General features: G+C 46.6%; 1 protein-coding gene across 2 annotated transcripts in view; it reads right to left on the reverse strand.

Annotated features, from left to right (window-relative positions):
• The window catches only part of DRC3 (dynein regulatory complex subunit 3), a 742,340-nt gene that overhangs the window by 131,967 nt on the left and 586,198 nt on the right, over positions 1-24,175 (reverse strand). For both annotated transcript variants that reach the window (XM_069645719.1, XM_069645718.1), the window contains exon 10: positions 1,650-1,721. In XM_069645719.1, the coding sequence (XP_069501820.1) occupies positions 1,650-1,721 (72 nt within the window). The remainder of the gene's footprint in view (positions 1-1,649; positions 1,722-24,175) is intronic.

Consider the following 24,175-nt stretch of genomic DNA (forward strand, 5'->3'; position numbering starts at 1 on the left):
ACACCAGTCAATTACAGGGCCTTACAAGGTCTTCCGTGGCTCCACTCCTCTTCACATCCCTTGGACAGGCCCTTATCAAGGACAACGTCCATTTCCACCAATACCCAGATGACACAGATATAAATTACATTACGCTCAAAACTACACATCTTCAAAGGTGGTCCTCTCTACCATCCCTACTTGGATGGCCATCCACTTTCTCAAACTCAACCGTTCCAAAACGGAATGCTTCCTCATTTGCTCTCGTCACAAACCCAACCTCACCCCTTGGATCAAATAACTCACCATAGACAACCCACATAAATTCCTCTCCAGACCTGTCAAATCTCTAATGCTCCACCCTCAACACCCCTACTGTTCCTTCATACACCACATCGCTCCCATCACCAAAATATACAACATATAACTGCACCTCGTATGCAAGACAAGACACATCCTTCCCTCTGATGACTTCTGCACTGCAGTCCGAGCACTGGGTCTGCCCAAGCTGGACTATGTTCTCACCTCAACGCAGCAGTGAGACTCATCCTCCACCTACCCAAACACTCACACATCACCCCAGCTATTGCCCTGAAAACCCCTAATGAAGCCAAAATCCCACCCTTAGGAGGCCGCTCCAAGACGTCCAAAAAAGGCATTCCTTTCGAGGGGTCGTCTCCATTGGGTAGGATATTAACATAGAACCTCCTGACCACATTTGCCTTTCATTATGCACATTCTTGGCCCTGAAGAAGTTGCAGAGATTTACTGAGTCAAAAGAATTATAAAGCGCTGCCAAGAGACATATTGTTTCTTGCCTTTGTTTGAACCTTGTTCTCTTCATGACATAATACATGCACTGAATTATATCTGAGTGGCATACACTTAGTAAAAATGCAGGCATCGACAACCAATTGGGAAGGAGGGAGAGCAGGACAAGAGAGAAACATAAAAGTATGAAGAAGAGGAGACAACAGGCCTAGCCCTGCAGATGTAGTTACGAGGTAAATTCTCTAGACAGTAGAACACATCAGAGCATGTAGGTACAAAACACCCCCAGTCCACAGAGTCTGGCAGACAACAGGAAGCCTAACAAGGTACAGAGCTTGCATGCTGGGGGCAATAAGCAGCATGCATGCATGGAGACGCATTTGCAGAACTTGCTACACCGAGCTTCAGATGCAGTTTCCAGGGCCACCATTAAGTGGTCTGAGCCATGTTCACATGAGCTGGGAAAAAGATAGAACAAGACATCAGGTGTATGGGAGGTAATCAAATATGGCTACATTGTGGAACTACTCATTGTAGACGATAGGACACATCACTTGTTACTTAAACACTTATGATAACAAAATGCAACTTTACACACAGCTGAGACTGACTTTGTTGCAGGAGTAATTCCTAGGCAATAACAGGCTGGCAATTGTACGTTCAGGTTGCATGAAACCGACTGCAAAACACTAAAACTGTGGCTCTTTCAACAATATCTGCCGGATGAATAAAAATCCTTCTCTCCCACCACAAGGAGTACTACTGTATAAAATGTCAAGCACAATTCTGGCACATTCCTGTTGAAAAGTGCTCTGCTGCTCTTGCGCTAGGTTCACGTTATGAGCAATAAAATAAAAAAATTTAAAACTTCAAAGTAATGTCAAACTGGCAAAAGGATATAGCCCTTGGACACCTTCAAGAAACACTGATGCCAGCTCAGCAACACTGCGTTCAAAATCTTTTATTATTTCCTGTTGAGAAAAAAAAACAATCTAATCAATTACAACAAACCACCCAGACCATAAGGTTGAAGCATACGTGTCCTTTACTGAATGCTGGTGCTGCAGCATTGATGATAAAACACAAATAGGAACATCTGGTTCAATGACAAGAGGGTAGTCTGGGTATTTCCAATTTATGCACAAAAACTCCTCAATGTCAGAGAAGAATTAGTGTAGGTTACTAATATTGGTGTCTATCAAAGATTCACACGCGTTACAATATCACAGACTGTGATGCCCCAGAACATTGTTTTTCATTTAAAGTAAAAATGTTTTAATTGGTTTTTAACGTATTACAACCAAAAGTTCCCCACCCCACCCTATCAACCCTCTCCTCCCCCTTCCCAGGATCCAATGTACAACAGACCAAACTTAAGGATGAGTCGTTTCGCCTATGAAATGCAGAAAATTTGCAGTTCTTTTTGACACATTGATTCTCTGTAGTCCTCATGTAAGAAAGAAAGTATCATTCCCCATTCCGTACTAAACTTGGACTGTTTCCCCGGGAGAAAGTACGTCATCCATTCCATGGATACAAAGTGCCAGATCTTCACAAACCAGTCCTGTTCCACTGGGCTGTTTCCACTTTTGTGCTATCAGCAATAGTGCTGCAAGTGACAATATCATACAGGCCCTCCTCTGGTGTCGTGCCATGCCTTTCTGCCCTGGACCTTTAAGACCCAGAGTACACTGCTACATGTCCATGTTTCCCGGGAGCTGAAACATCCACACAAACCTGCTGTTCACATCTTTCCAGAACTGTGAGATTTTGGGGCAGGCCCACCAAATATGCATCGAGTGACCCGTCTCCTCACACCCCCTCCAGCAAAGATTGGACATGTTTGGGTAAAATTTATTATGCAGTTTAGCAGGGGTGTAGTGGCACATCACCATCATTTTCGGCCACATCTTCCGAATTTGAATCACCCTGGTGAGTTTAGGGCTATCTACCCAAAGACACTCCCATTGCTCTAATGGAATAGCACGATCCAGGGCTGCTTACCACTGCTATATGTGTGGCCATGTCGGGGTCTCGGGGTCAGCTGAAAGCAGCTTAGATAGGGCCGATATCAGTTTCTTATCCCCAGGGTCTGTTGCAATATATTTTTCAAAGGGAGTGGACTGTCTTCTTGCTGCTTTTCTCACCATGGGTTGCACCAACCAATGTCGCAGTTGACAATATCAATATCTCTCTGACTCCTGCACCTCAAAATCTGACTTGCATTGCTCAAACGGTTTTACTTTCTGCCCGCTGACCAGGTCTTATAATCCTAAACACCCGTTTCCATGACAGTGTCTAAATGACCCCGGCTCTACGCTGGGAGAGAACTGCGGGTTCAGGAATATAGGGGTAAAGGGAGGCAGATATGAGCTTATCCCCATCCTCTTGACCTCTTCGTCCCAGAGCATCTCCACCAGGGACGTGATTGCGCTGTTGTGCATATTTTTCAGTCAGTCTGCATGCAGGAGCCACAGGGCTTCATTCAGCGGCTTCCCCCACTACTGCCCTTTCCATTCTGCAACATATTTTGTTTTTGCTGTTCCTTAACCATTCATTAAGTACCCTGAGTTGGGCCGCCACATAGCAGGTGTGAAAATTCAGTGGGGCCATACTCCCTTTGCCCCAGGATGCCATTAATACCTTTGCATAGGTCACTGTTTTTTGTTTTCTCCATTCAAATGACAGTATTCATTTCTGGAGCATTTTGAAGAATGACTGTGGGAGCTTGATCGGGAGCACCTGGAAAAAGTAAAGTATTTTTGGTAGAATCACCATCTTTATGGTGGCAACCCTACCCAACCAGGAATCCGTCATGGGACTCCATTTGCCCAATAATTGCTTCACCCTCTCCAGAAGGGGAACATAATTCGCTGCATACAGTGCCTTTATGGATGTGGTGATCTGGATGCCTAAGTAGGTTAGCCTATCCTTGACCATCGTAAAGAACAAGTTACTTACCAACTGGTAACGTTCTTTCGATTGGATGTTCCTCCAACGTATTCCTCATCTTAGATGTATTCCATCCAGCTTTGCTGCTCTTCGGACATTTTTTCGGCAGAGGGCGCAGTGCGTCGATGTCATCGAGTCGATGGTCCCTCGAAGGCCTCCGTCGAGGGTGACGTCATCGGGTGTATAAGTAGCACGCGCGGCGTCCGTTGGCCTCAGTTCTGTTTTTCCCCTTTTTATCTTTGATTTTGTACTGTGCAGATTGTGCCGGCAGACGGGTATCAGCCTTGCGAGAGTTGAGTTGGCAATAACCCAGAAAATCTACAGAGGGGTAGGCTGGGAGGGCGATGAGGAATACGTTGGAGGAACATCCAATCGAAAGAACGTTACCAGTTGGTAAGTAACTTGTTCTTCGAGTGGATTGTGTCCTCCAACGTATTCCTCATCTTAGATAGACTTCCAAAGCAGTATGGATAATTTCTCTGGAGGAGGGGTTAGATTTTTCAATGCCCTTAGATTGCTGAATATAGTACTGCTTTACCAAAACTCAGCTCCTTAGACTGGGAAGCATCCAGACTATAGAATTTTGAAAAGGTGTGCAGTGAAGACCAAGTTGCTGTTTCACAAATGGACCTTATTGGAACACCTCTTTGAAGGGCTGTCGAAGAGGCGATGCCTCTGGTGGAATAAGCCCTTAGCCCTTCTGGTGGGTCTTTTTGTGCTAATCTGTAGCATTCTGAAATGCAAAGCACAATCCAGCGTGATATTGTCTGTTTTGTCACTGATTGACCCAGTTTCCTTCCGGTGTAACCGATAAACAGTTGGTTGTCCACTCTAAACTTGGAAAGCCTAGAGATGTAAAGTTATTTTTGGATCCAACCTATGTAATCTTTCCTCCTCCTTAGTAGGATGGGGTGGAGGATAGAATGCGGGTAAAACAATTTTCTGACTTAAATGAAAATCAGATACTACTTTAGGTAAAAATGAGGGTTTAACTCTCAACACAACTCTGTCCTTATGGAACACAGTATAGGGTGGCCCAGAAGACAGTGGCTGCAATTCGCTCACTCTTCTTGCAGATGTTAAAGCAACTAGGAAAGCAGTTTTCCATGTCAGTAATCTTAATGGACAAGTTTTCAAAGGCTCAAAAGGAGCACGCATTAAGAATTGTAGAACCAGATTAAGATCCCAAATTGGCCCTTGGAATGGGTAAGGAGGAAACACATTAGTGAGTCCCTTTAAGAATTTCACTACCAAAGGAATTTTGAAATAGGAGCATTCTTCCGACGAGCGCTTGAAGATGGAAAGCGCTGCAAGATAACCTTTAATGGTACCAACATTTAGACCTCTATGCGCTAGGGACAAGAGGAAGGACAGAACTTCTGGGATAGAACATAGAAAAGGATTGACATTCTTTTCTCTGCACCAGTTGCAAAACTTCCTCCAACGGCAACGGTATAGAGATTTTGTTGCTGGCCTTCTTGCCGAAAGCAACAACTCCATGACGCCATCTGGAAGGTCCCAATCCTTGTATCTCAGCCTTTCAGATACCAAGCATGAAGGTTGAGAGTTTTGACCTCTGGATGGAGAACATGACCCTTCATTTGTGAGAGAAGGTCCTCGCTCTGAGGAAGACGTACTGGGGGACAGATGGACATGTCTAGAAGGTCCGAGTACCACGTTCTCCTGGCCCAATCCGGGGCAATTAGGATCATGCGATTCCCAAACCGTCTCAGTCTTCTGATGACCTGAGGAATGACGGGAATTGGGGGGAAGGCGTACAATAGTGGGAAATTCCACTCCACCACGAACGCGTCTCCCAGGGCTCCTCTCGGGGGAAATTCCCTTGAGCAATACCTTTCACACTTCTGGTTGATTTTGGTCGCAAATAGGTCTACTTCAGGGGTTCCCCAAAGGGAGAAGATCTCTTGAATGACTTCCTGAGCCAGTTCCCATTAGTGGGACACCATGCTCTGCCTGCTCAGAGCATCTGCCGTCATATTCTCCTCCCTGGCTAGATGAACTGCTGTTAAAGAGATTCCCTCCTGAATTGCCCAATACCAGAGCTGCATTGCCTCTCTGCACAGAGGTAGTGACCCTACACCTCCTCTTTTGTTTACATAATGCATGGCCACTGTGCTGTCCGTCATTATCAGGACATTCTTTCCCCTGACAGTTCAGTTTAGTTTAGTTTATTCATTTGTAGTGCGCACCAGACCCGAGGGTATGAGGGCGCAGGAGCAGCAAGGTTATTCAAAGCTTGGTTACAGGTTGCTTATGCATTACAGTTACGGTTATAAATACATTACATATTGCATTTACAGTAGGCAAAGGAGGCACAGGGTTTACAAAAATGTACAGGTAAGGCAGGAAGTGTACAAATTTACAAAGAGTATATTTACAAGTTGTGCAGCGTGTGGTGGGCTGGATAGTGTTAGTGGTCATTGGTTTTTATCCAGTGGATATAGTTGCGTCTGAAGTGTGTGTAAGTTTGTGGTGGGGAGTTCCAGTGTTGGGCTGCTTTCACCTGGAAGCTGTTGCCACCCATTTTGGTGCGCTTGAATCTGGGAACTATGAGCAGGTTTGCATTGGAGGTTCTGGAAGGTCTAGTGGTGATGTATTTGCTTATTCTATCGACTAGGAACCGGGGGGGGGCACTTTGGTGAGGCATTTGTGTGTAAGTGAGGCTACTTTGAGCAAAATTGTGTCTGTGGTGTTGAGCCAATTATGGGATCTCCTAGTGTCAGAGATGTGTTCTCTTTTAGGGATGCTGAGCGCGGCTCTAAGGGCGTTATTTTGTAGCGTCTGTATTTTGGTAGTGACCTGTTTACTAGCTCCTACGTAGAGGGCATTGCAGTAGTCCAGTTTTGATAATACCAGGGCTCTGGCTAACGTGATGCAGCTCTGGGTGGATAAGAAGGGTTTGGCTGCTCTTATCAGCTTACATGTTTAGGCTGTAGAGGAAGCCATAGAGCTGACCTGTTTATGGAAGGAGAGGGAGGAGTCGATGTATATTCCTAGGGTTTTCACTTCTTTGGCTACCTTAATCGGGTTCCTGTCTATAATGAAGCTGGTGTAGTTGTGGTCCAGTTTGGTTAGGTTCGTGGTGAAACCGAGGATGATGAGTTCGGTCTTATGGCAGGAAAGCTTTCAGCGCTAGTCTGATTGCTCTCAGCTCTAAAAGGTTGATGTGTAGTTTGGACTCCGATGGAGACCGATGACCGCTGGTTGTCAGATCGTTGGCATGAGCTCCCCACCCCATGAGTGAGGCGTCCGTCACTACTGTGATCTCCGGCCATGGTTGCCAAAAAGGTTCTCCTTTTAGGATGTTCTCTGTACAAGTCCACCATAGAAGATCTTGTCGAACCTTGTTCGGAATCTGGAGAAGATCCGTCATTTGACCTGAGAACTGGGACCACTGAGTCTTTAGAGCCCATTGAAGGGATCTCATCCTCAAAAGTGCCTCTGGCACCAGGAAGATGCAGGATGCCATGAGGCCGAGCAACCTTAAGAAGTCGTAAGCCTGGAGATTTTGGGCATTTTGGAATTTGGAAACCATCTGAAGAATGACTTGAGCCCTAGACTTGGGAGGTGAGCTCTTTCCCAAGGATGTGTCTAATACAGCTCCTATGTACTGAAGCTGTTGGGAAGGTGTCATTTGCGACTTCTTGAAATGTAGGGAGAAGCCCAGTCTGTGGAGGAAGTGGCAGGTGACTTTCAGATGATCCAGTGCTTGTTCGGCAGAACGTGCCCTGATCAACCAATCGTCCAGGTAGGGGTAGACGTGAATCCCCCCTCTCTTGAGGTACGCTGCCACCACTACCATTAACTTAGTGAAGACTCTCGGGGCGAAGGTCAATCCGAATGGCAGGACTCGAAACTGATGGTGTGAGTCGCCAACTACGAACCTCGGGTATTTTCTGTGCTTGAGATGAATCGGCACATGAAATTAAGCATCCTGGAGGTCCAATGACACCAACCAGTACTGAAGTTGAAGGGCCTGCAGGATCTGAGAAAGGGTAACCATCTTGAACTTGTCCTTCCTGAGGAACTTGTTCAAGTTTCTTAAGTCCGAGATGGGTCTCAGTCCTCCGTCCTTTTTGGGGATCTAAAAATACGGAGCGTACCATCCCTTGTTCCTCTCCGCTGCAGGTACTGGTTCTATAGCACCTTTCTCCAGCAGGGTTAGAACCTCCTGCTGTAGGAGCGGGTCTCAAAACTTGAAAGGGTGTCTCCCTGGTGGATTGCTTTGAGGTTGCATTACAAAAGGAAGGCAGTAACCTTGGGCTATTATTTCTAGAGCCCAAACATCTGAAGTAATGGCTCGCCATTCTTGCAGATGCTCTGACAGCCTGCCTCCTACAGGTGTTTTGTGATGCAAGTCCTCAAAGTGGTTTTGTGGCGGTTGTTGCAGCCGCTGATGGCAAAGAGGCTGCAGCTGGAGCTGGCTTTGCACGGTTTGCTCGTCCACCGCGAGTGGCCTTTCTCTGGCCCCTTTGACTGGCCATTCCTCTCGCCTTTCCATATGAGGAGTAGTAACGATAGGATCGTCCCCTCCACTATTGTCCTGGTGCACGAAAAGGCTGAGGTTGCCTAATAGCAGCCCCTAAAGATTTGGCAGCTGCTTTTGAGGTCTGCAACCTCTCAAGGCTCTCGTCAGCCTTGCTGCCAAAAAGGTGAGACCCATCAAAAGGCATGTTCAGAAGGCGGTTCTGTACGTCCGGTGCGAAACCCGACTTCCGTAACCACGCAAATCTGCGCATTACCGTGCTAGTGCGCATGGATCTGCTTACACTATCCGCAGTGTCCAATCCAGATTGAAGGGATTCCTGCATGGCTTCCTTTCCATCTCTAACGATGGCTAGGAACGCTTCCCTTTCATCCCCTTTTGGTATGTGCTCCGCCGCCATTGCGATGCACTCCCACAGTATGTACAAAAACTTTGCCAAGGCACATGTGGAGTTGGCAGATTTTAAAGCCATAGTCGCAGCTGAAAAAACCTTCCGTGCCCAGCCATCCACACGCTTATCGTCCCTGTCTGGAGGGATAGAAGGGTACGCAAGTTTGTTAGAAGCTGTGGCTGCCTGTATGATCAGACTCTCGGGAGTGGGATGTTTGGACAGATAGCCGGGGTCGCTACTGGCAGGGCGGTATTTTGAGGTGAGGGATTTATTTACCGGAGGAATAGAATCCAGAGTTTCCCCAATTCTTGGCCAACCTATTTTGCAGGGCTACATGAAAGGGTAGTACTGGGTCTTCGGTGGGACCATGGTCCAATATATCTATGATGAATTGGGCTGATGGTCTAGCCCATCCTAAGTAATCTACTACCTTCGTCATTAACTGACGGTATGATGGACTGGCATGCTCTCATGGTTCTGGCCTGCCAAAGTCATTTTGAGGAGATGTGTCAATGCCACTTGCATTGTGTAATGATTCCACCAAGTCCCTCATTCTGCTTTCTTCTGAAATCAGGCATTCTGGGACATTTGGGGTGCCATATTCTAGCCCAAAAGGTACATTCTCCTCATCAGATCTTTCCTGTTCCTCAAAAATTGAGGTCAGGGACTTGAAAAACTCCTTCCTAGGGAGAGGCTTGAAAACCTTCTCTGGGAGAGGAGGAGGGAGAGGTGTATTACAGGACTCTGATGGTATTACAGGTCTTGTAAGCCTATCTTTCCCTTTTTCTGGCTGGCCTGGCTTGGCTGGAGCCTTTGGCGCCGAGGGCTTCGGCGTCGACGTCGTAAGGGCGTTGATGGCGTCGACGAAATAGTGGTCGTCGATGGAGTTTGCTTTGAGGGCGTCGAGGCGCTCTTCGAAGATTTGCCCTTCGAGGTGCGTTGGGTCTCGGACGGCGTCGGTGACCTTGAACGGTCGACTCGACTCGAGCGGTCCTTTTCGCTTGCCGTCCTGGAAGGTTCTCTATCCTTCCTTTTTCGATCACCCGGGCTCAAGGGCGCGCAAGTGTCGGAGCGATGACGCTCCCGGCTGGCTTCCGAAGAAGGCGCGGACCGAGGCTTCGCTTTCTCAAACACCTCCATCACTTTGACCCTGAATGCTTCCAACTCTTCGGAAGACGAATGTTTCGTGGGGCATTTCATCCTTTTTGGGGACTCGTCTGAGGACGAGGTGGAGGGAGACCTGTGGCGTTGTTTCTTCAACTTTTTCATCGAAGACAACGAGCGATGGGAATCGCTTCGGGTCTTGGACCGATGCCTTTCGCGTCGAGGAGATTTCTCCACTCGGGACCTTGACTCGATGCTAGAGGCTTTACGGTCAGGTTTGCGACCTACCTGTAGTTTTCCTCTCCATTCTCGCAAGGCCTTCCCCGTCATTGGTTGACACTTCGTACAGGCCTCCATGTCGTGGCCTTCTCCGAGGCACCACAAAAACTCTCTGTGCCGGTCTGTGATCGACATTTTTGAACCGCACGACTTACACTTTTTGAAACCCGATCTCGGGGTCGGCGTCGATGACGAGGACATATTCGTTTATTTACTATTCTTCACAGAACTCGAGGCGCCTAATCTCCAAAGCAAGGTATACTGCGGAAAAACAGAACTGAGGCCAACGGGTGCCGCGCGTGCTCCTTATACACCCGATGACATCACCCTCGACGGAGGCCTTCGAGGGGCCATCGATTCAACGACATCGACGCACGGTGCCGTCTGCTGAAAAAATTTCCGAAGAGCAGCAAAGCTGGATGGAATACATCTAAGATGAGGAATACGTTGGAGGACACAATCCACTCGAATGGGACTTTACTTTGTAATGCGGTTGCCTGAGGGGTGCGCACTGACAGGTTCAACATTTTGGATTTCTTAGTGTTGATTTTCAGGTCTGCCACTTTACAGAACCTGTCTAATTCCCGAGATAGCCATGGTAAGGAAGAGTCTGGATCCGGCAGAAAGTGAGAAGGAGGTTGTCCCGCTAAGGTCATTATCTTCTGCTCCTCCCCACCGAAAGGAATTCCTTTAATTTGGTCTGACAATCGAATTTTGGTCAGCAGGGGTTTTAAATATATAGCATAAAGCAACGGGGACAAAGGAGAGCCTTGTTTTGTCCCTCTTCTAATATGTATAGGTTGTGAAAGGGACCCATTGATATGTAACCTGATCATTGGGTAACATAATTGACCTTGATCATTCGCATAACCCCTGGTCCGAAACCCATGCGTTCCATTGTTCGAAAGAGGAAGGACCAGTCCACTCGATCAAATGCTTTCTCAGCATCGAGTGCTAGTAGGACCACTGAGCAATGAGTCTCCTAATGTTGTCATCTGTCTGCTATTTTTAATAAATCCCGATTGATCATGTGGAGTCTAATATTTTCGCTAAGACCTTAGTGTATATTTTGGCATCTAGATTAATCAGCACACTAGGTCGATATGGCCCATACTGTGTTGGATTTTTATTCAGCTTTGGAAAAAGCACAATTTTTGCCTCCTCGATTGTTTAGAAAATGTTGCCGTGCGCCCCTAGTTGGTTGTAAAGGGCCATCCATTTGTACACTATGATTTCCCTAAAAGTCTGTAGAAGACCACAGAGAACTCGTCCAGGCCCAGAGCCTTGTTGAGTGGGCCACCTCTTCTTCCATGTCATCCGCCTTCAAACTTTCTCTAGTTAGCGATGTGATTTTATTGAAGGGTAACCAGTGGAGAAATGCCTTTTGGGCTCCCCTATCTGGGGAGTCGGAGGATTATAGACTGGAACAGAAGTCCCCAAACTGTCTTATTATTTCAGGGGTGGAGGTAAGTAGATCTCCCTGTGGATCTTTGATCTGGATTATAGTCTGATCTGCCCTTTTCCCCCTGAGGTATCTTGCCAAGTGGCAGTCGGCTTTGTTTGCTTTTATATAATATAATTGTTTTGCACAGAGAAGTGCTCTTTTAGCCTTCCTAGTGTATCGTACATCTAACTGGCTTCTCACACTACTGTACTCCCCCTTCTGAGCTTACCGCTTTGGCCTCGCAGAGTGCCTGAATCTCTTTTAACTTTATTGTAACTCCTCCTCTGATGCGCCCCCAGTTGTTTATTCCTCGTGGCTGCGATCACTATAAAGTGCCCCCTAGTCACCGCCTTGAAGGCGTCTCGCAGAGTCGCCCGATCCATGTCAGGGGTGCTGTTTATGGCAAAATATTCTCTCATTCCCTCCCCTAGTTCCCTGGTTATCACCTTTTCTTTTAATATCTACTGGGGGAAAGACCACCTCCATAAACTATCAGGCCGTCCTTGACAACGTACTGTAACCGTCATTGCGGTGTCATCTGAGAGAAGGATAGGGCCCACAGCTATACGTGTGATCCTGCACATAAGTTCTACTGACGCTCATACATAATCGATTCTCGAAAAGGATTGATGGAAATGTCAATAGAAAGTGTATCCTGCTGATTCATTCTGCAGCATCCTCCAAACACCTTTTAGGGTCAGAAGGTCTATTTTACGCTTCAATGCATTAGAGGGTGTCACTTGACCATAATAAATCTGTGCACTACAGTCTTTTTGTGGGTCCCATGCCAGGTTCAAGTCACCCATGAGTATGATCTCCCTCATCGCAAAGGTCTCTGGCGTGGCCAGAATTGCTCTGAGGAAACCATCCTTGCCTGAGTTCAACGCATATATTGATGCTATTGTAATAATTTGTATCCCCACCTTACAAATACAACAACAAATCCAGATCTACAACCCTTATCACCTTTCACTTCTAAGACCACCACCTTTTGTCACTGTCTAAATGCTATGAGGGTGCCTCCTGTTTTCCACTCTGCGTTGGATTGAAACATACTGGGGTAGCCCCCAATTCATAACCTATGTTTGTCCCTCTTACAGACATGAGTTTCTCATAGGGTTATGATGTCGGGGCATTCCATAGCCAAAATTCTTCCTTTTGGTGGGGTAATTTCAAACCTGCACATTGTATGTTAGGAGATTAAGGAATGGTCCCATTGATCCCTAGTTCTATTCCTCTCCAGCACCACTGGCCGCCCACACACAGAAAGACTTTTTGAAGTTCTAAAGAACAAATAGACTTTAGGAACGTACATGGAGAGCAAAGCCATGTTTTAGAATATTTTGTCACTACATCGGATAGCAGCATCCGAATATAAACAAGCTATACTGGATGCTAAGCGTACTAGCTTTGACAATAGAATAGATAATGCTAAATCTAGCCAGAAGGAACTGTTTGCTATCCTAAAGGAGCTGTAGGGAACGAAACGTCCCCCTCTCAATATTATTATAAGCAATGATTTGTGCACTTAAACCCAAAATGGTTTCTCGGCCAAACTAAAACTCCATAGGAAGACTTAATATGCAACTTGAGAAACTTGATAGTTAACTAATTGTGTGATCACCCACGGCATTCAGCTGACATACTTTGACAGCCCTCAGGAATTCTGCATTGATCAAATAGATGATAGTGATATAGTAAGAGTGATGAAAAGACTGGAACCAACAGCATGTCCACATGATGCATGCCCTGGAAGTATAATTAAGGACTAAATAGAGTACTTGGCACCCTCTCTTGCAGAAATTGTAAATTCCTCCTTTCTTACAGCTAATGTTCCTCCTGCTCTTAAGGAGATATGAATTTCACCTGTTCTCAAAAAAAGACTCCCTAGATCCTACAGTGGTGAGTAATTATCGCCCCATTTCAAAAGTTCAATTTCTTCTGAAGGTCTTGGATAGAATAGCATATCCACAATTGCAGTAGCATATGGACCCTCACAGACTAGTAAGCCCCTGCCAATCGGGCCATCACCAGGCCCCCGCCACAGATGATGATAGCACATACGGCCATAATCTGGAAAATGGCACACAAACACATAGGATGGGGGAACATGGTGACCCAAATGCAACCCCTCTGGGACAACGGTAACCTCACGGAAATGGGAAAACTAGTGGTATGGCCAAAGTGGGCAGAGGCCCACATCACAACAGTCAGGGACATTCTCACTGTAGAGAACATTACCCCATTTGAAGCCCTACAACAGAGGTTCGGTCTCCCAGACACGGAACACTATCGTTACTTACAACTAACCCATGCCCTCCGAAAACCTTTGCCAACACTTACTAATGCTCCTGAATGCACACCCCTGGAACGCAATCTCTTAATTGATCGCACCTCCATCCTGTATAACGCCATAACGGCCTTTGCCACTCTAGACCTTGATACTCTTAAACAAAGGTGGGAGACAGATGTATGGGCTATCGACCCGGAAGATAGGATAATAGCGCTAAATGTATCCGCGAGAATGTGCAATTACCTCTAGGCACCACTTGGTACAATTCAAAATTCTTCACAGGCTGTATTACCCCAGGGTAGCACTATACCGGTGGAATCGAGCCCCTGATCCAAACTACCTCCGATGTCGGGGGTAGAAGGTACTTTTACACACATCCTTTGGGAATGTCCCCGGATCAAAGACTTCTGGCGCACGTGTTGTGACAAACTAGCGAAAGCTCTGGGGAGATCGATACCATTGGCCCTAAAATACTCTTGCTGGGCTGACCTGATGAAAACGTAACCAATCTGTGGGAAAAACTGTTTTTGTCCACTGCTGTCGGACTGATCAAACGTAATATTGCTCTGAGATGGGGATCACCTGAGTCCCCAGTGACGTCCCAATGGGTTACGGACGTAGACATGTGTGCGATGATGGAACATCGAATATACACCGCACAGGGTTGTCCCGCGAAAGCTGCGAAAATCTCGGGAAGATGGGCGGAAGGTGGTGGATAAAGGAGTACAATTAAGTAATAATGTTGATAGTGTGCAGAGGGATATGATTCAACTCAACTTGTTTACGCTGTTGACCCATGGATACGAAAGCCTAGACATGTAAAAGTAGGGAAGTGAACGTTTGAACATTTGTATGGGTTTGTGTTCCCAAAACAAATAAAAAGCTTTATTGGAAAAAAAAAGAAAAAAAATAAGAAAAGGCCCCTGCCAATTGGGATTTCGGGCAAAACATGGCACAGAGACAGCCATACTAGACCTACGCGCTAATATTGCAGATATAGCTGATAGGGGTCAGGTTGCGCTACTAAAGTTGCTGGATCTCTCAGCAGCTTCTGACCTCATAGATCATAGCTTGCTGCTGGAGAGAGTGAGAACATTGGGTAATTGCTCCAATCTAGCAATGTCTTGGTTGGCCTCTTTTTTGGGCCCTCGTCAGACAAGAGTGAAGAATGATGAATTCCATTCACTCCCTGCATGGCGGACTTGTGGGGTACCTCAGGGAGCCTGTCTCTCTCCCATTTAGTTTAATATGTATATGCGCCCGCATTTTGATCTTACGGATGCCACCGGCGTGGGTTATACCAACTACCCCGATGACATCCAGATATTTTTGGTGCTTACTGGGGACTATAAGACCGATGTAATGGAAATACACCAGATATATTCATTGATTCAACATAAATGGCATTAAACTCTCTAGCTCTTAATGGTGGAAAAACTGAACTTATGCTGGTGGGCTCTAGCCAACCCTTGAATACATTAGGACCTGAGTGTAAGCAATTTAAGATCAGTGACTGCAATATTTAGGTCAGCCCTTGTGTTAAGACTTTGGGAATCACTATTTAGACTCCGGCTTGACTATGAAGCAGCACCCTCTCCATGGTAAATCTTCTTGTGCATTTACCATTAAACGTATTAGGCATATTAAACGTATTCGGCAGATTAAACCCTACCTGTCTCCCCCCGATATCTCCATGTTGGCTACAGCTCTGGTAAACTATTGTAATAGTCTATTGGTGGGTACAACAAAAAGTATTACCAAAACTCTACAAACCGCCCATAACGGAGCCATTAGTGCTGTATGTGGACTGGCAAGGACAGAACACACGACACAGGCAAGGAAATCCTTGCACTGGCTTCCAGTCTGTCACCGGATATCCCATAAGATTTGTGTCTCTTACATACAAATGTCTTTCAAATCTGACAACCGTTTACTTAGCTCAATGCGTTCAAAGAGCCCCTGCCTTGCACTCATTACGCTCCAATGGGAAAAGGAATCTAATTGTGCCTCAGATTGAGCTGACGTTTGGTGGCACATGCTTTGATGTCCGGGCTCTTGTCTTATGGCACTCACTTACCAGCGACATCAGAGACATTCCAACTTTATCAGCCTTTAAAAAAGTGATAAAAACCCTTGTTTAATTTTAAGGATTAGGAAAAATTCCATCCTGCAGTCTTTGTGCCCGATTCTCCCAGGTCATCCTTATTTTGACACTGCTTTTTTCTGTTATCTGTTTATTCGTCTGTTAGCACACTGAGGCCTATGGGCGTGATGCGCTTTAAGAATGTAATAATAATAATCCTTTTCCCAAACTCCCCCATGTGTTTGCCCCCCCCCTCGGTCTCCTCCCTAAATGAACTCCTGCCCCTGACCCTCCCCCTCTGGTGCGAACCGAAGTTCCTATTGAGCCAGCGGGAAACATCTTCCCGGATTCGTCCTGCATTTCCAGAGATGTTGTGTAGGGATACCCCTACTCACTACCCTGATCTAAGTGACCCCGGTTCCTTTCCACCCATGGGCCAATTGCTTCTATAGATGCGTCCAACTCTCAAGCCCAAAATGTCCAAAATGTCCAAAATTCTTAGTTGTTCCTTGCATTCTATGTCCTTCCTGGAAGCCACGGATTTACCACTATGATGTACAGCGAATGTCTTCAGCCTCCCACACCTATGTTGGTGCTCCATGCCCTCTGCAGTGTAGGCATATCTATGTCTGACTTCTGGAGTCCTGTTGGGGCGAGGGCCCCTCGTCTTTTCTGGATATCTTTGACCATTGCCAGGGCTTCCTCACTGGCGGTCTCATCCGCTTCCAGATGCTGCCCCGCTCAAGACCTCCTTGTCATGTTTTAGTACCGCCATCCCCTTCTCACATGTCATTACTCAATGCTGCTTTCCCTCCCAGGTGAACAAAAGCCCAAATGGAAAAAGTCTGCTTGTATTTTATTTTATTTTGTATGAGGGCCCTGGTAATGGGACCCATCACCTGTCTTTTGATCAACGTTGATGGGGCAGTATCCTGAAAGAGGAGGATTTCCACACTGTTCACTCTGGCGGCATGGACCTGTCTGGCAGCATAGAGGATTATTTCCTTCGGAGAGTAACTGGACATCGCTGCTAGCAAATCTCTCGCTATGGCGCCTGGTTCTTGTGAACCACTCTATGCATTCGATCGATTGGTAGTGATGCTTCCGGCCCCTCTCACAGGATTTCCCTGAAGACATCCTGCACCGTCTCTTTTAAGTCCTTGTCCTCGATACTCTCTGGAAGGTTCTTGTGTCAAATATTAGATTTCTGGGAACTGCTCTCCAAATCTTTTCATTGGATTTTCAAATTTTGTGCTAGCCGTGAGAGGTTTTCGAGCAGTTCATCATTTCTCCTAGCGTCATCTGCCAATTCCTGTATTGCGATTTCCGTGGCATTCGTGTGTGCACCCAGGCTCTCTATTTCACAGTTCATTTCGTGACTGGTTTGCTTCAAGTCAGCCTTCAAATCCGCAATTTGTGTTTGCATGAAGCATTGCAGAATTTCTTCCCTGCCCATCGCCATGTCTGGGGTGCAGGCCAGGTCCTCCAGAGACACCCCAGGGGCGGAACTGGTGTCTCCTCTGCCTTCTCACCCCAATCACCTTTGTAAGGGTCCCTCCTGTTGTTTTGTCGCTGGTTTTGTCCCTTCTGGGCCTTTTTTCTGTGCATTGAAGATTTGTGGAGACTGCTTATGGGCCAGACTGCCAATTGTGACCACCTCGGTTTATAGGATGTTCTCCTTTGCTTCAAGCTCCTACTGTCACCCGGGGGGATACGCCTGAAAGCCCTCACCTCTTTTGACCCCTCTGATCTTCAGGTACAGAAGGAGCTGTCCATTATGTTACGGCCTGGTGTTGAAGTGAGGACCCCTCACCAGGGAAGTGCCTCCTTGCCTGTTCACTGTGCCCCTGGTTGCCCTTTCCTCTTGGGCTACAGGTTACAATCTACTGAATGCCTTTGTGTCCCAGCCAGCACTCATCCTCCACTAAAGCGAAAGCATTCTGGGGCTCCCTCCAGGCCATATAACCCTCCCCCTATGGGCTCCTCCACCTCCTGTCACCCAGCTTCGGGACATTCCTTCCCCACCAGCCACCACCGATGAGGCGCAAAGGTGCCCCCCCCCCCACACCTCTGGGAGTTTTGTCCTGCAGGGGTATTCTGGCCTCAGCCTTTGCAGGGCCTGTTGGCTGCACCAAGTGTGGTGTGTGTGACCCTCTCAAGTGTGTTGCCCCTTTAAGGGAATGTGTCCCTCCCATGTGTATTGCCCTTTTAACATGGGCCATGAAAGCTAACAAAAGGAGCCCCTGCAGACACGTGCACCAGAACGACTGCAGACTCCCAAAGAGGAATGACTCGTCCGTCTCTCAATTAGGCCTTCAGGCCCACACCGTGTGAGCACAGGCCTGCAGGCCATGATGCCATGGGACCCTCAAGCCGGCAACGTGGCAAGGGTCCGCATGGTCATGGGTATAGCCCACCCTACCCTCACTAAAGACTGGGTGTCCCCCGGCAACCCTCTAAGGCGCTGATTAGACACAGCACCCAGGGGGCCTGCTGGATGCCCCTATAACACCCTCCATGGTCATGGCTTGTAATGTGCTGCCTCTCACACGCGCTGCCTGCAGGGGTGCTCTGTGGACTTGGAACCGTGCTCCATATGGGCCTGCCCAGCACCACGCGCTGCTTCCCCGATCTCCATGAGGGGCGGGCAGGCCTCTTTCCCTGGCCGTCTGCCCCTGATTCTTCTCCCTGTAGGGCACCCATGACCAGCTCTTCAGCTATGGCGGGCCATCGCCGCACTCCCCTGTGGGTCCCGGGTGCTTCCTCCCGTCAGGAAATTGAAGTCAATCACTGGCCCCCAAGCCTCCTCAGCAGCCGGTGTCCAAGGGAACCGTCCCGCTCCGCCCTGATGCCTCTTCTGCCACCTCAGCCGCTCTCCTGAGACCGACGATGAGGGCTGCAGCAGGCTGCAGAGCTCCACTCTCTCTCGGCCATCGCAGAGAGCCGACAACGCTGGACAGCGAAATCAGCGTCACATCTGCCGGTAACTTCACTTATAGCTGACGCACTGATATGGATGCGCTTATCTGAACTGCTTTGTAGTTTGGCCCCGGGGGAGCAGAGCACCCACATTTATGGTATTTCCACCCTGGTGGCCACCTTGAAACCCAAACATTTTTTGCCTCCTACTGTAACTCAGACAGCCTACATTAACACAATACTGCTCCTTTAAGGCCTCATGCACACATCCCAGTGCGGCCAGCCCACATTTTAAAACATACAGGCTCACTTTCAGATTCTTGAAACACAAAAACAACCACATACACATCAAAGTTAGCCTCCTAAGGGAAAAGGGCGACTGTATGTGAATCTATAAAAGACACCAATACTGGAGATCTACACTTACAGCTGAGTAACTAATTAATCTTCAGTACTGGCTCTTTTAGAGATTCACATACTTTAGACTACAGAATATCAAGCACTAATGGTAGCATTAACTTCATGTTCAACAATTTAAACACAACAAAGCTAGAATGATAACAATGTTCCCACACCTGGTTTGGAGGGAAAGAAGCATGTAATCTAAATAGGCTCCTCAGTACTGCCTGCCTGTCCTGTGTATCCTCACATGCTGTTGAGTCCAAGCAGACCCTTCCAAATTGTAGCCATGCAAATCACCCAGAAGGGCGTGTTGGCAAACCAAGTCCAAGTCGCAGCTTTGCCTTTCATGGAGTGTGCCATCATCCTTCCTAGCAATGGTCTGTTGGCTTTCTTGTAACAAAACTGAATGCAGTCTACAATGAAATGGGTAATGGCCCGCTTCGAGATAGCATGTACTTTATCCTTGTTCCAATAGAAAACCACAACCATTCATATTTCCTATAGGTCTTTGCCCTGTCCAAAAAAACGTCAATCCCCTCTTTGCATTCAAAGTAGGCAGGACTCTTTCTGCTGCACTGCTGGGATCTGGAAGAACACAGGCTATGAGATGAACAAATTACTTACCCCTGTTAATGTTCTTTCTACTGGATGTCCTCCCATGGATTCCTAATCTTAGATATAGCCATATCCTGCTTTGCAGTCTCAGAAAGTTTTACAACACGGGAGGGCGCTGTGCGGAATCAAGTCGATGTCCCTCAGCAATTACCATTCCCACGTCCGGATGTGTCATCAGTTCAACATGAGAAACCGAGATAGAGGAGTAATGGTCGGAGGATATATATGAGAATTGATTTAATACCAGTTATTCTCATGGTGTTTGTGGGCAACCCATGACAATGAAGTATGATGCATACACATAGCTTAACCAGTAAGGATAAAGAAGATCTGTGAAAAGTGTAACAGATAATTTGCAATTATCAGATGAACGATTGTTGGAATATGTTAAGACACTAATGTCCTCTGTCAGTCTCATTCACAAACAGGTTCAAGCTGCTCTGCCAAGGGAACCAGACTCTCCAGGTAATTCCTTACAACCTGGCGACAGTGTCCTGATAAAGGTCCGCAAGAGAAAGACTGCTCTCGCCCCAAGGTGAAAGGGGTCCTACCTGATTGTTATGACATCTAACTCAGCTGCGAAGGTGCAGGGACAGCCAACATGCAAACGGGCAGTAGCACCCTCAGTGTAGCTGTTATTTTCTTGCAGATTTGTTTTTGTGTATTGGGTTATGTTAACATAATTTTAGGAGAACCTGAATCTATTGTACAGAGCATATTAGCAATGAAAAACTTGACTATTGTGACATTGGCAGATGTCAAGGCGTTGCCGTGGTATAAGAAACAATGGATAGTGCAGTGTCAAGGAGGAACATGCGATCTAAATGGATCATGGGAATGTGGAGTAGATCTTTGGTTGGGATTTATACTACTTCCAGCGAGTGTCCAGTTGGGGTAGTACCATCTCCCCGTGAGGCTCCACCTAATTGGATGAGTGATGAAGACTATTTGAAAGTTTTGAATTCACAAATAGAAAAACCCACAAGGAAACCACAACCTTAGAAATAGAGAAACAAGTACTGTTACTAATATACCTACTACAGTGACTGAAAAACTAACAATATTGTACCCTCAACATCAAGTTTCTGATTTTATATATTAGTTTCACTCTGTTCTTTTCACTAGGAGGAGAAATAAAATGATTTCTAAAATCATATATTGGTATAAGCAGTGGACTGGGACCATGGTCATTACAACACAGAGAGAACTTGGACGTAATGCAAGCATTGTTCCAGATGTGGTAAACTTTCCCTTGGCAATGCACCGGGTGGTGGTTCCAGGATATTCTGAGATGGAAGTTCTCAGTGCTATAAAAGGGAAAGAGAAGGCATGGCAAGTATGGTTGGCATGTTATTTATTAACCATAGTGGATGGGTCTAACAGTACCAGATCTGTGAAGGTGTGTTCGAATGCTAAAGACATCAGTGGAAGTAGACATAGAAGATTTTATAAAATACACTCAAGTATATAATCAAAGATTATGGTACAATGCAGTGTCAAACCCAGACAGAATGGGTTATAGACACATGGTGTTGAATGCAACTATAGCAACGGTTTGTTTACTGTTCCTTTGTCTGCCTTTCAGGTGATAACCCATTATCGGAATTGTACTCGGGTGGAGAGGGGGGGAAAGGGGGTGCAGTATCCGATTAGCGCAGCAACAAGAGGAGATGTTGGAAGAACGTCAGAAAAGGGAAATATTGGACAAAATGTGGAGTGGGACTTATACTGCACTTGTAACCTAGGGATATAAAAGGGTTCAAATTTAGAGGGTCGATTAGATCAACTAGAGAAGGTGACCAGGCTGTATCTGGGGCAGGGCTTACAGGCAGCGAGGCACGAATTAGTGAGCTCCATGTCATGGGGACCTTAAGTAGCTTACTCAGGGAACTCTCTGAAAACTGATTGATATCATGCTACAAGCTGGACGGAATCTGGAATGGGTCATGGCATGGGAAGAGGCGAAAGATTATCTGAACGCCCAATTGATATCGATTTGTGAAGATGTGCAACATAACAGTTCGCCCAGACTGTTCAAGGACGATTCTGGAATACCAGAGCGCATGTGGCAATGCAGGAACGTCTGGAAATGCAGCACCCGGTATTGCGAGGACAAAGAATGCTCATTCATCGCGCATGGACCAATACAGGGACTATGGGCACTGGCCAGCATAATCACGCCTCGACGATGGGCATGGTGCACCTGGGAATACGTGACACACCATGAAGTATGGGAAATAAAGCTACCCAACAATGCCTCTTGAAATCTTATTTCTGCCCCAGGACTGAGGACTGACTCCCGATCCGTGGTTTAGTCTAGGTTCAAATTGGGAGTTATGGCCTCTACAGCTCCCACTGTTGCAATACTTAAAGTAAATTAACCTAAGGACAGATAGTGTTGGTTGGGGACATGGTGTGTTGGGAAGTTGAAGGTGCTGAAGCAATGATTCCCACCATAAACCTGACCTGGGACCCTTCTCATGAGGCCAGGGAAGGGCAGACGCTTCCTGATCCTGACCCTGGGTGTGGTGTTCTGCGGGAGAATCACATGAGGGGGGAAACAGGTCAGGTAGACTGGGAACCCCCTGTTTAACTTTCCCTACAATCCCACACTTCTTGCCACCCAGGGCTTTTTATTATTCCAGATACATTTCCCTATGTGCCTTTGGACTGCGCTGAAGAATGACTTGTGAACTTTAGTTGGTAACGTCATGAAATAATATAAGATTTTAGGGAGGATGACCATCTTGATTACATTAATCCTTCCTATCCATGATATCCTCCGTGGGCCCCATTCTTGTAGCAATTGTCTAATGTTAGCCAGTAGGGGGGGATAATTTGTTTCATATAATGAGTCAGTATGTTTAGTGATGCGGACCCTCAAGTATTTTATTGCCTTGCTTGCCCAACTGTAGTGGAATAGACCTTTAAGCTCCTGTTCTTCTCCTTTCGGTATTGTTAAATTCACGGCCTCCGATTTATGGGTGTTCATTTTTAACCCTGCTACCAACCTGAACTTAGCCAGTTCCCTTTCCAAGGCCCTAATGGACCTTTCTGGGTCTGTGAGGGTTAGCAACATATCGTCTGCGAAAGCAGTTACTTTCTGGGGTTGCCCACCAAATGGGATGCCTACTATGTCTGCAGTATCACGAATTATGGCCAACAGTGGTTCTAAATGAATCGCATACAGCAATGGGGAGAGAGGGCACCCTTATTTTGCTCCTCTTGTTACCTTGCTTGGTCCTGACAGCTGTCCATTTATCATCAAGCGGAGGCTGGGATTGGAGTAGTTTGCCTTTATCATTAAAATTGTTTTGGCCCCATATCCCATTTTCTCCATAGTGGCGAACATGAATTGCCATTCCACTCAGTCGTACGCTTTCTCAGCGTCTAGTGCTAACGGGAGTGCCGGTACGTTCTTTATATTTGGCTTTTCTACTAAAGGTGCTATCCTTCTGGTATTGTCCCCTGTCTGTCTGCCCCGTATAAACCCTGATTGGTTCCTGCCAATGAGTGTCGGAAGTTGGTAGTCTATCCTCATTGCCAGAATTTTTGTGTAGATTTTTGCATCTAAATTAATTAGCGCGATTGACCTTTAGGATTTACAACGGTTCCATGTGTTAATATCCCTGCAAAAATATTGTGATACAAAAATATCGCCATATTTTTGCGGCAATATTGACCCATGGACCCTGCGGGGGTCACCCCTGCAACCTCTGCATTATTTTAAAATGTGCGGAGGTCACCTCCGCTCCCACAAATTATCCCTCCCAAAAATATTGCCTACGGCGAGACAAACAGCCATATGTGCGGCAATATTTTTGGGGGGGATATTTTGTAGGGATACCTTTACAAAATGCCAGGTCTTTACCTGGTTTTGGAAACAGGACCACCTTGGCTTCTTCCATTGTTCGGGTAATTTTCCCCCTCCCCCAAAATTATTAAATACCTGGACCAGGTGTGGGGTTAGCTGTTCCCTGAATGTTTTATAGAAATCGGATGAAAATCTATCGGGCCCTGGGGCTTTGTTATTGGGCATTGACTTAATTTCCCTGCAAACCTCCTCAGCCGTAATGTCCTGGTCCAGATCCATCGTTTCCTGCTCTGCTAATTTTGGGGGATGGTAATTTTCCAGGTATTCTTCTTGAGTCTGTTCTAAGGGTTGTCAGATTTATAGAACTGAGAGGAAAACTCTGTGAATTCTTGGGTTATCTCAGATAGTTCTGTGCTCTCCCCTCCTTTATTTAATTTGATTCTTGTTATGGTTCTAGCTTTTTCCTCCTTCCTTAATAACCTGGCTAGCAATCTGTCCCCCTTGTTTGCCTTTAAATAGTATTTATGTCTAAGATGTAGCAATGCCAATTCTGCTTCCCTCGTTTGCAATATTTCCAGTTGTCCCTTTATGGCCCTGTATTCTCTTCGGGTTTCACCACTGG

The sequence above is a fragment of the Ambystoma mexicanum genome, chromosome 2p, assembly GCF_040938575.1.
Source record: "Ambystoma mexicanum isolate Mex_15411 chromosome 2p, UKY_AmexF1_1, whole genome shotgun sequence".
In the NCBI taxonomy this organism is placed as follows: Eukaryota; Metazoa; Chordata; class Amphibia; order Caudata; family Ambystomatidae; genus Ambystoma; species Ambystoma mexicanum.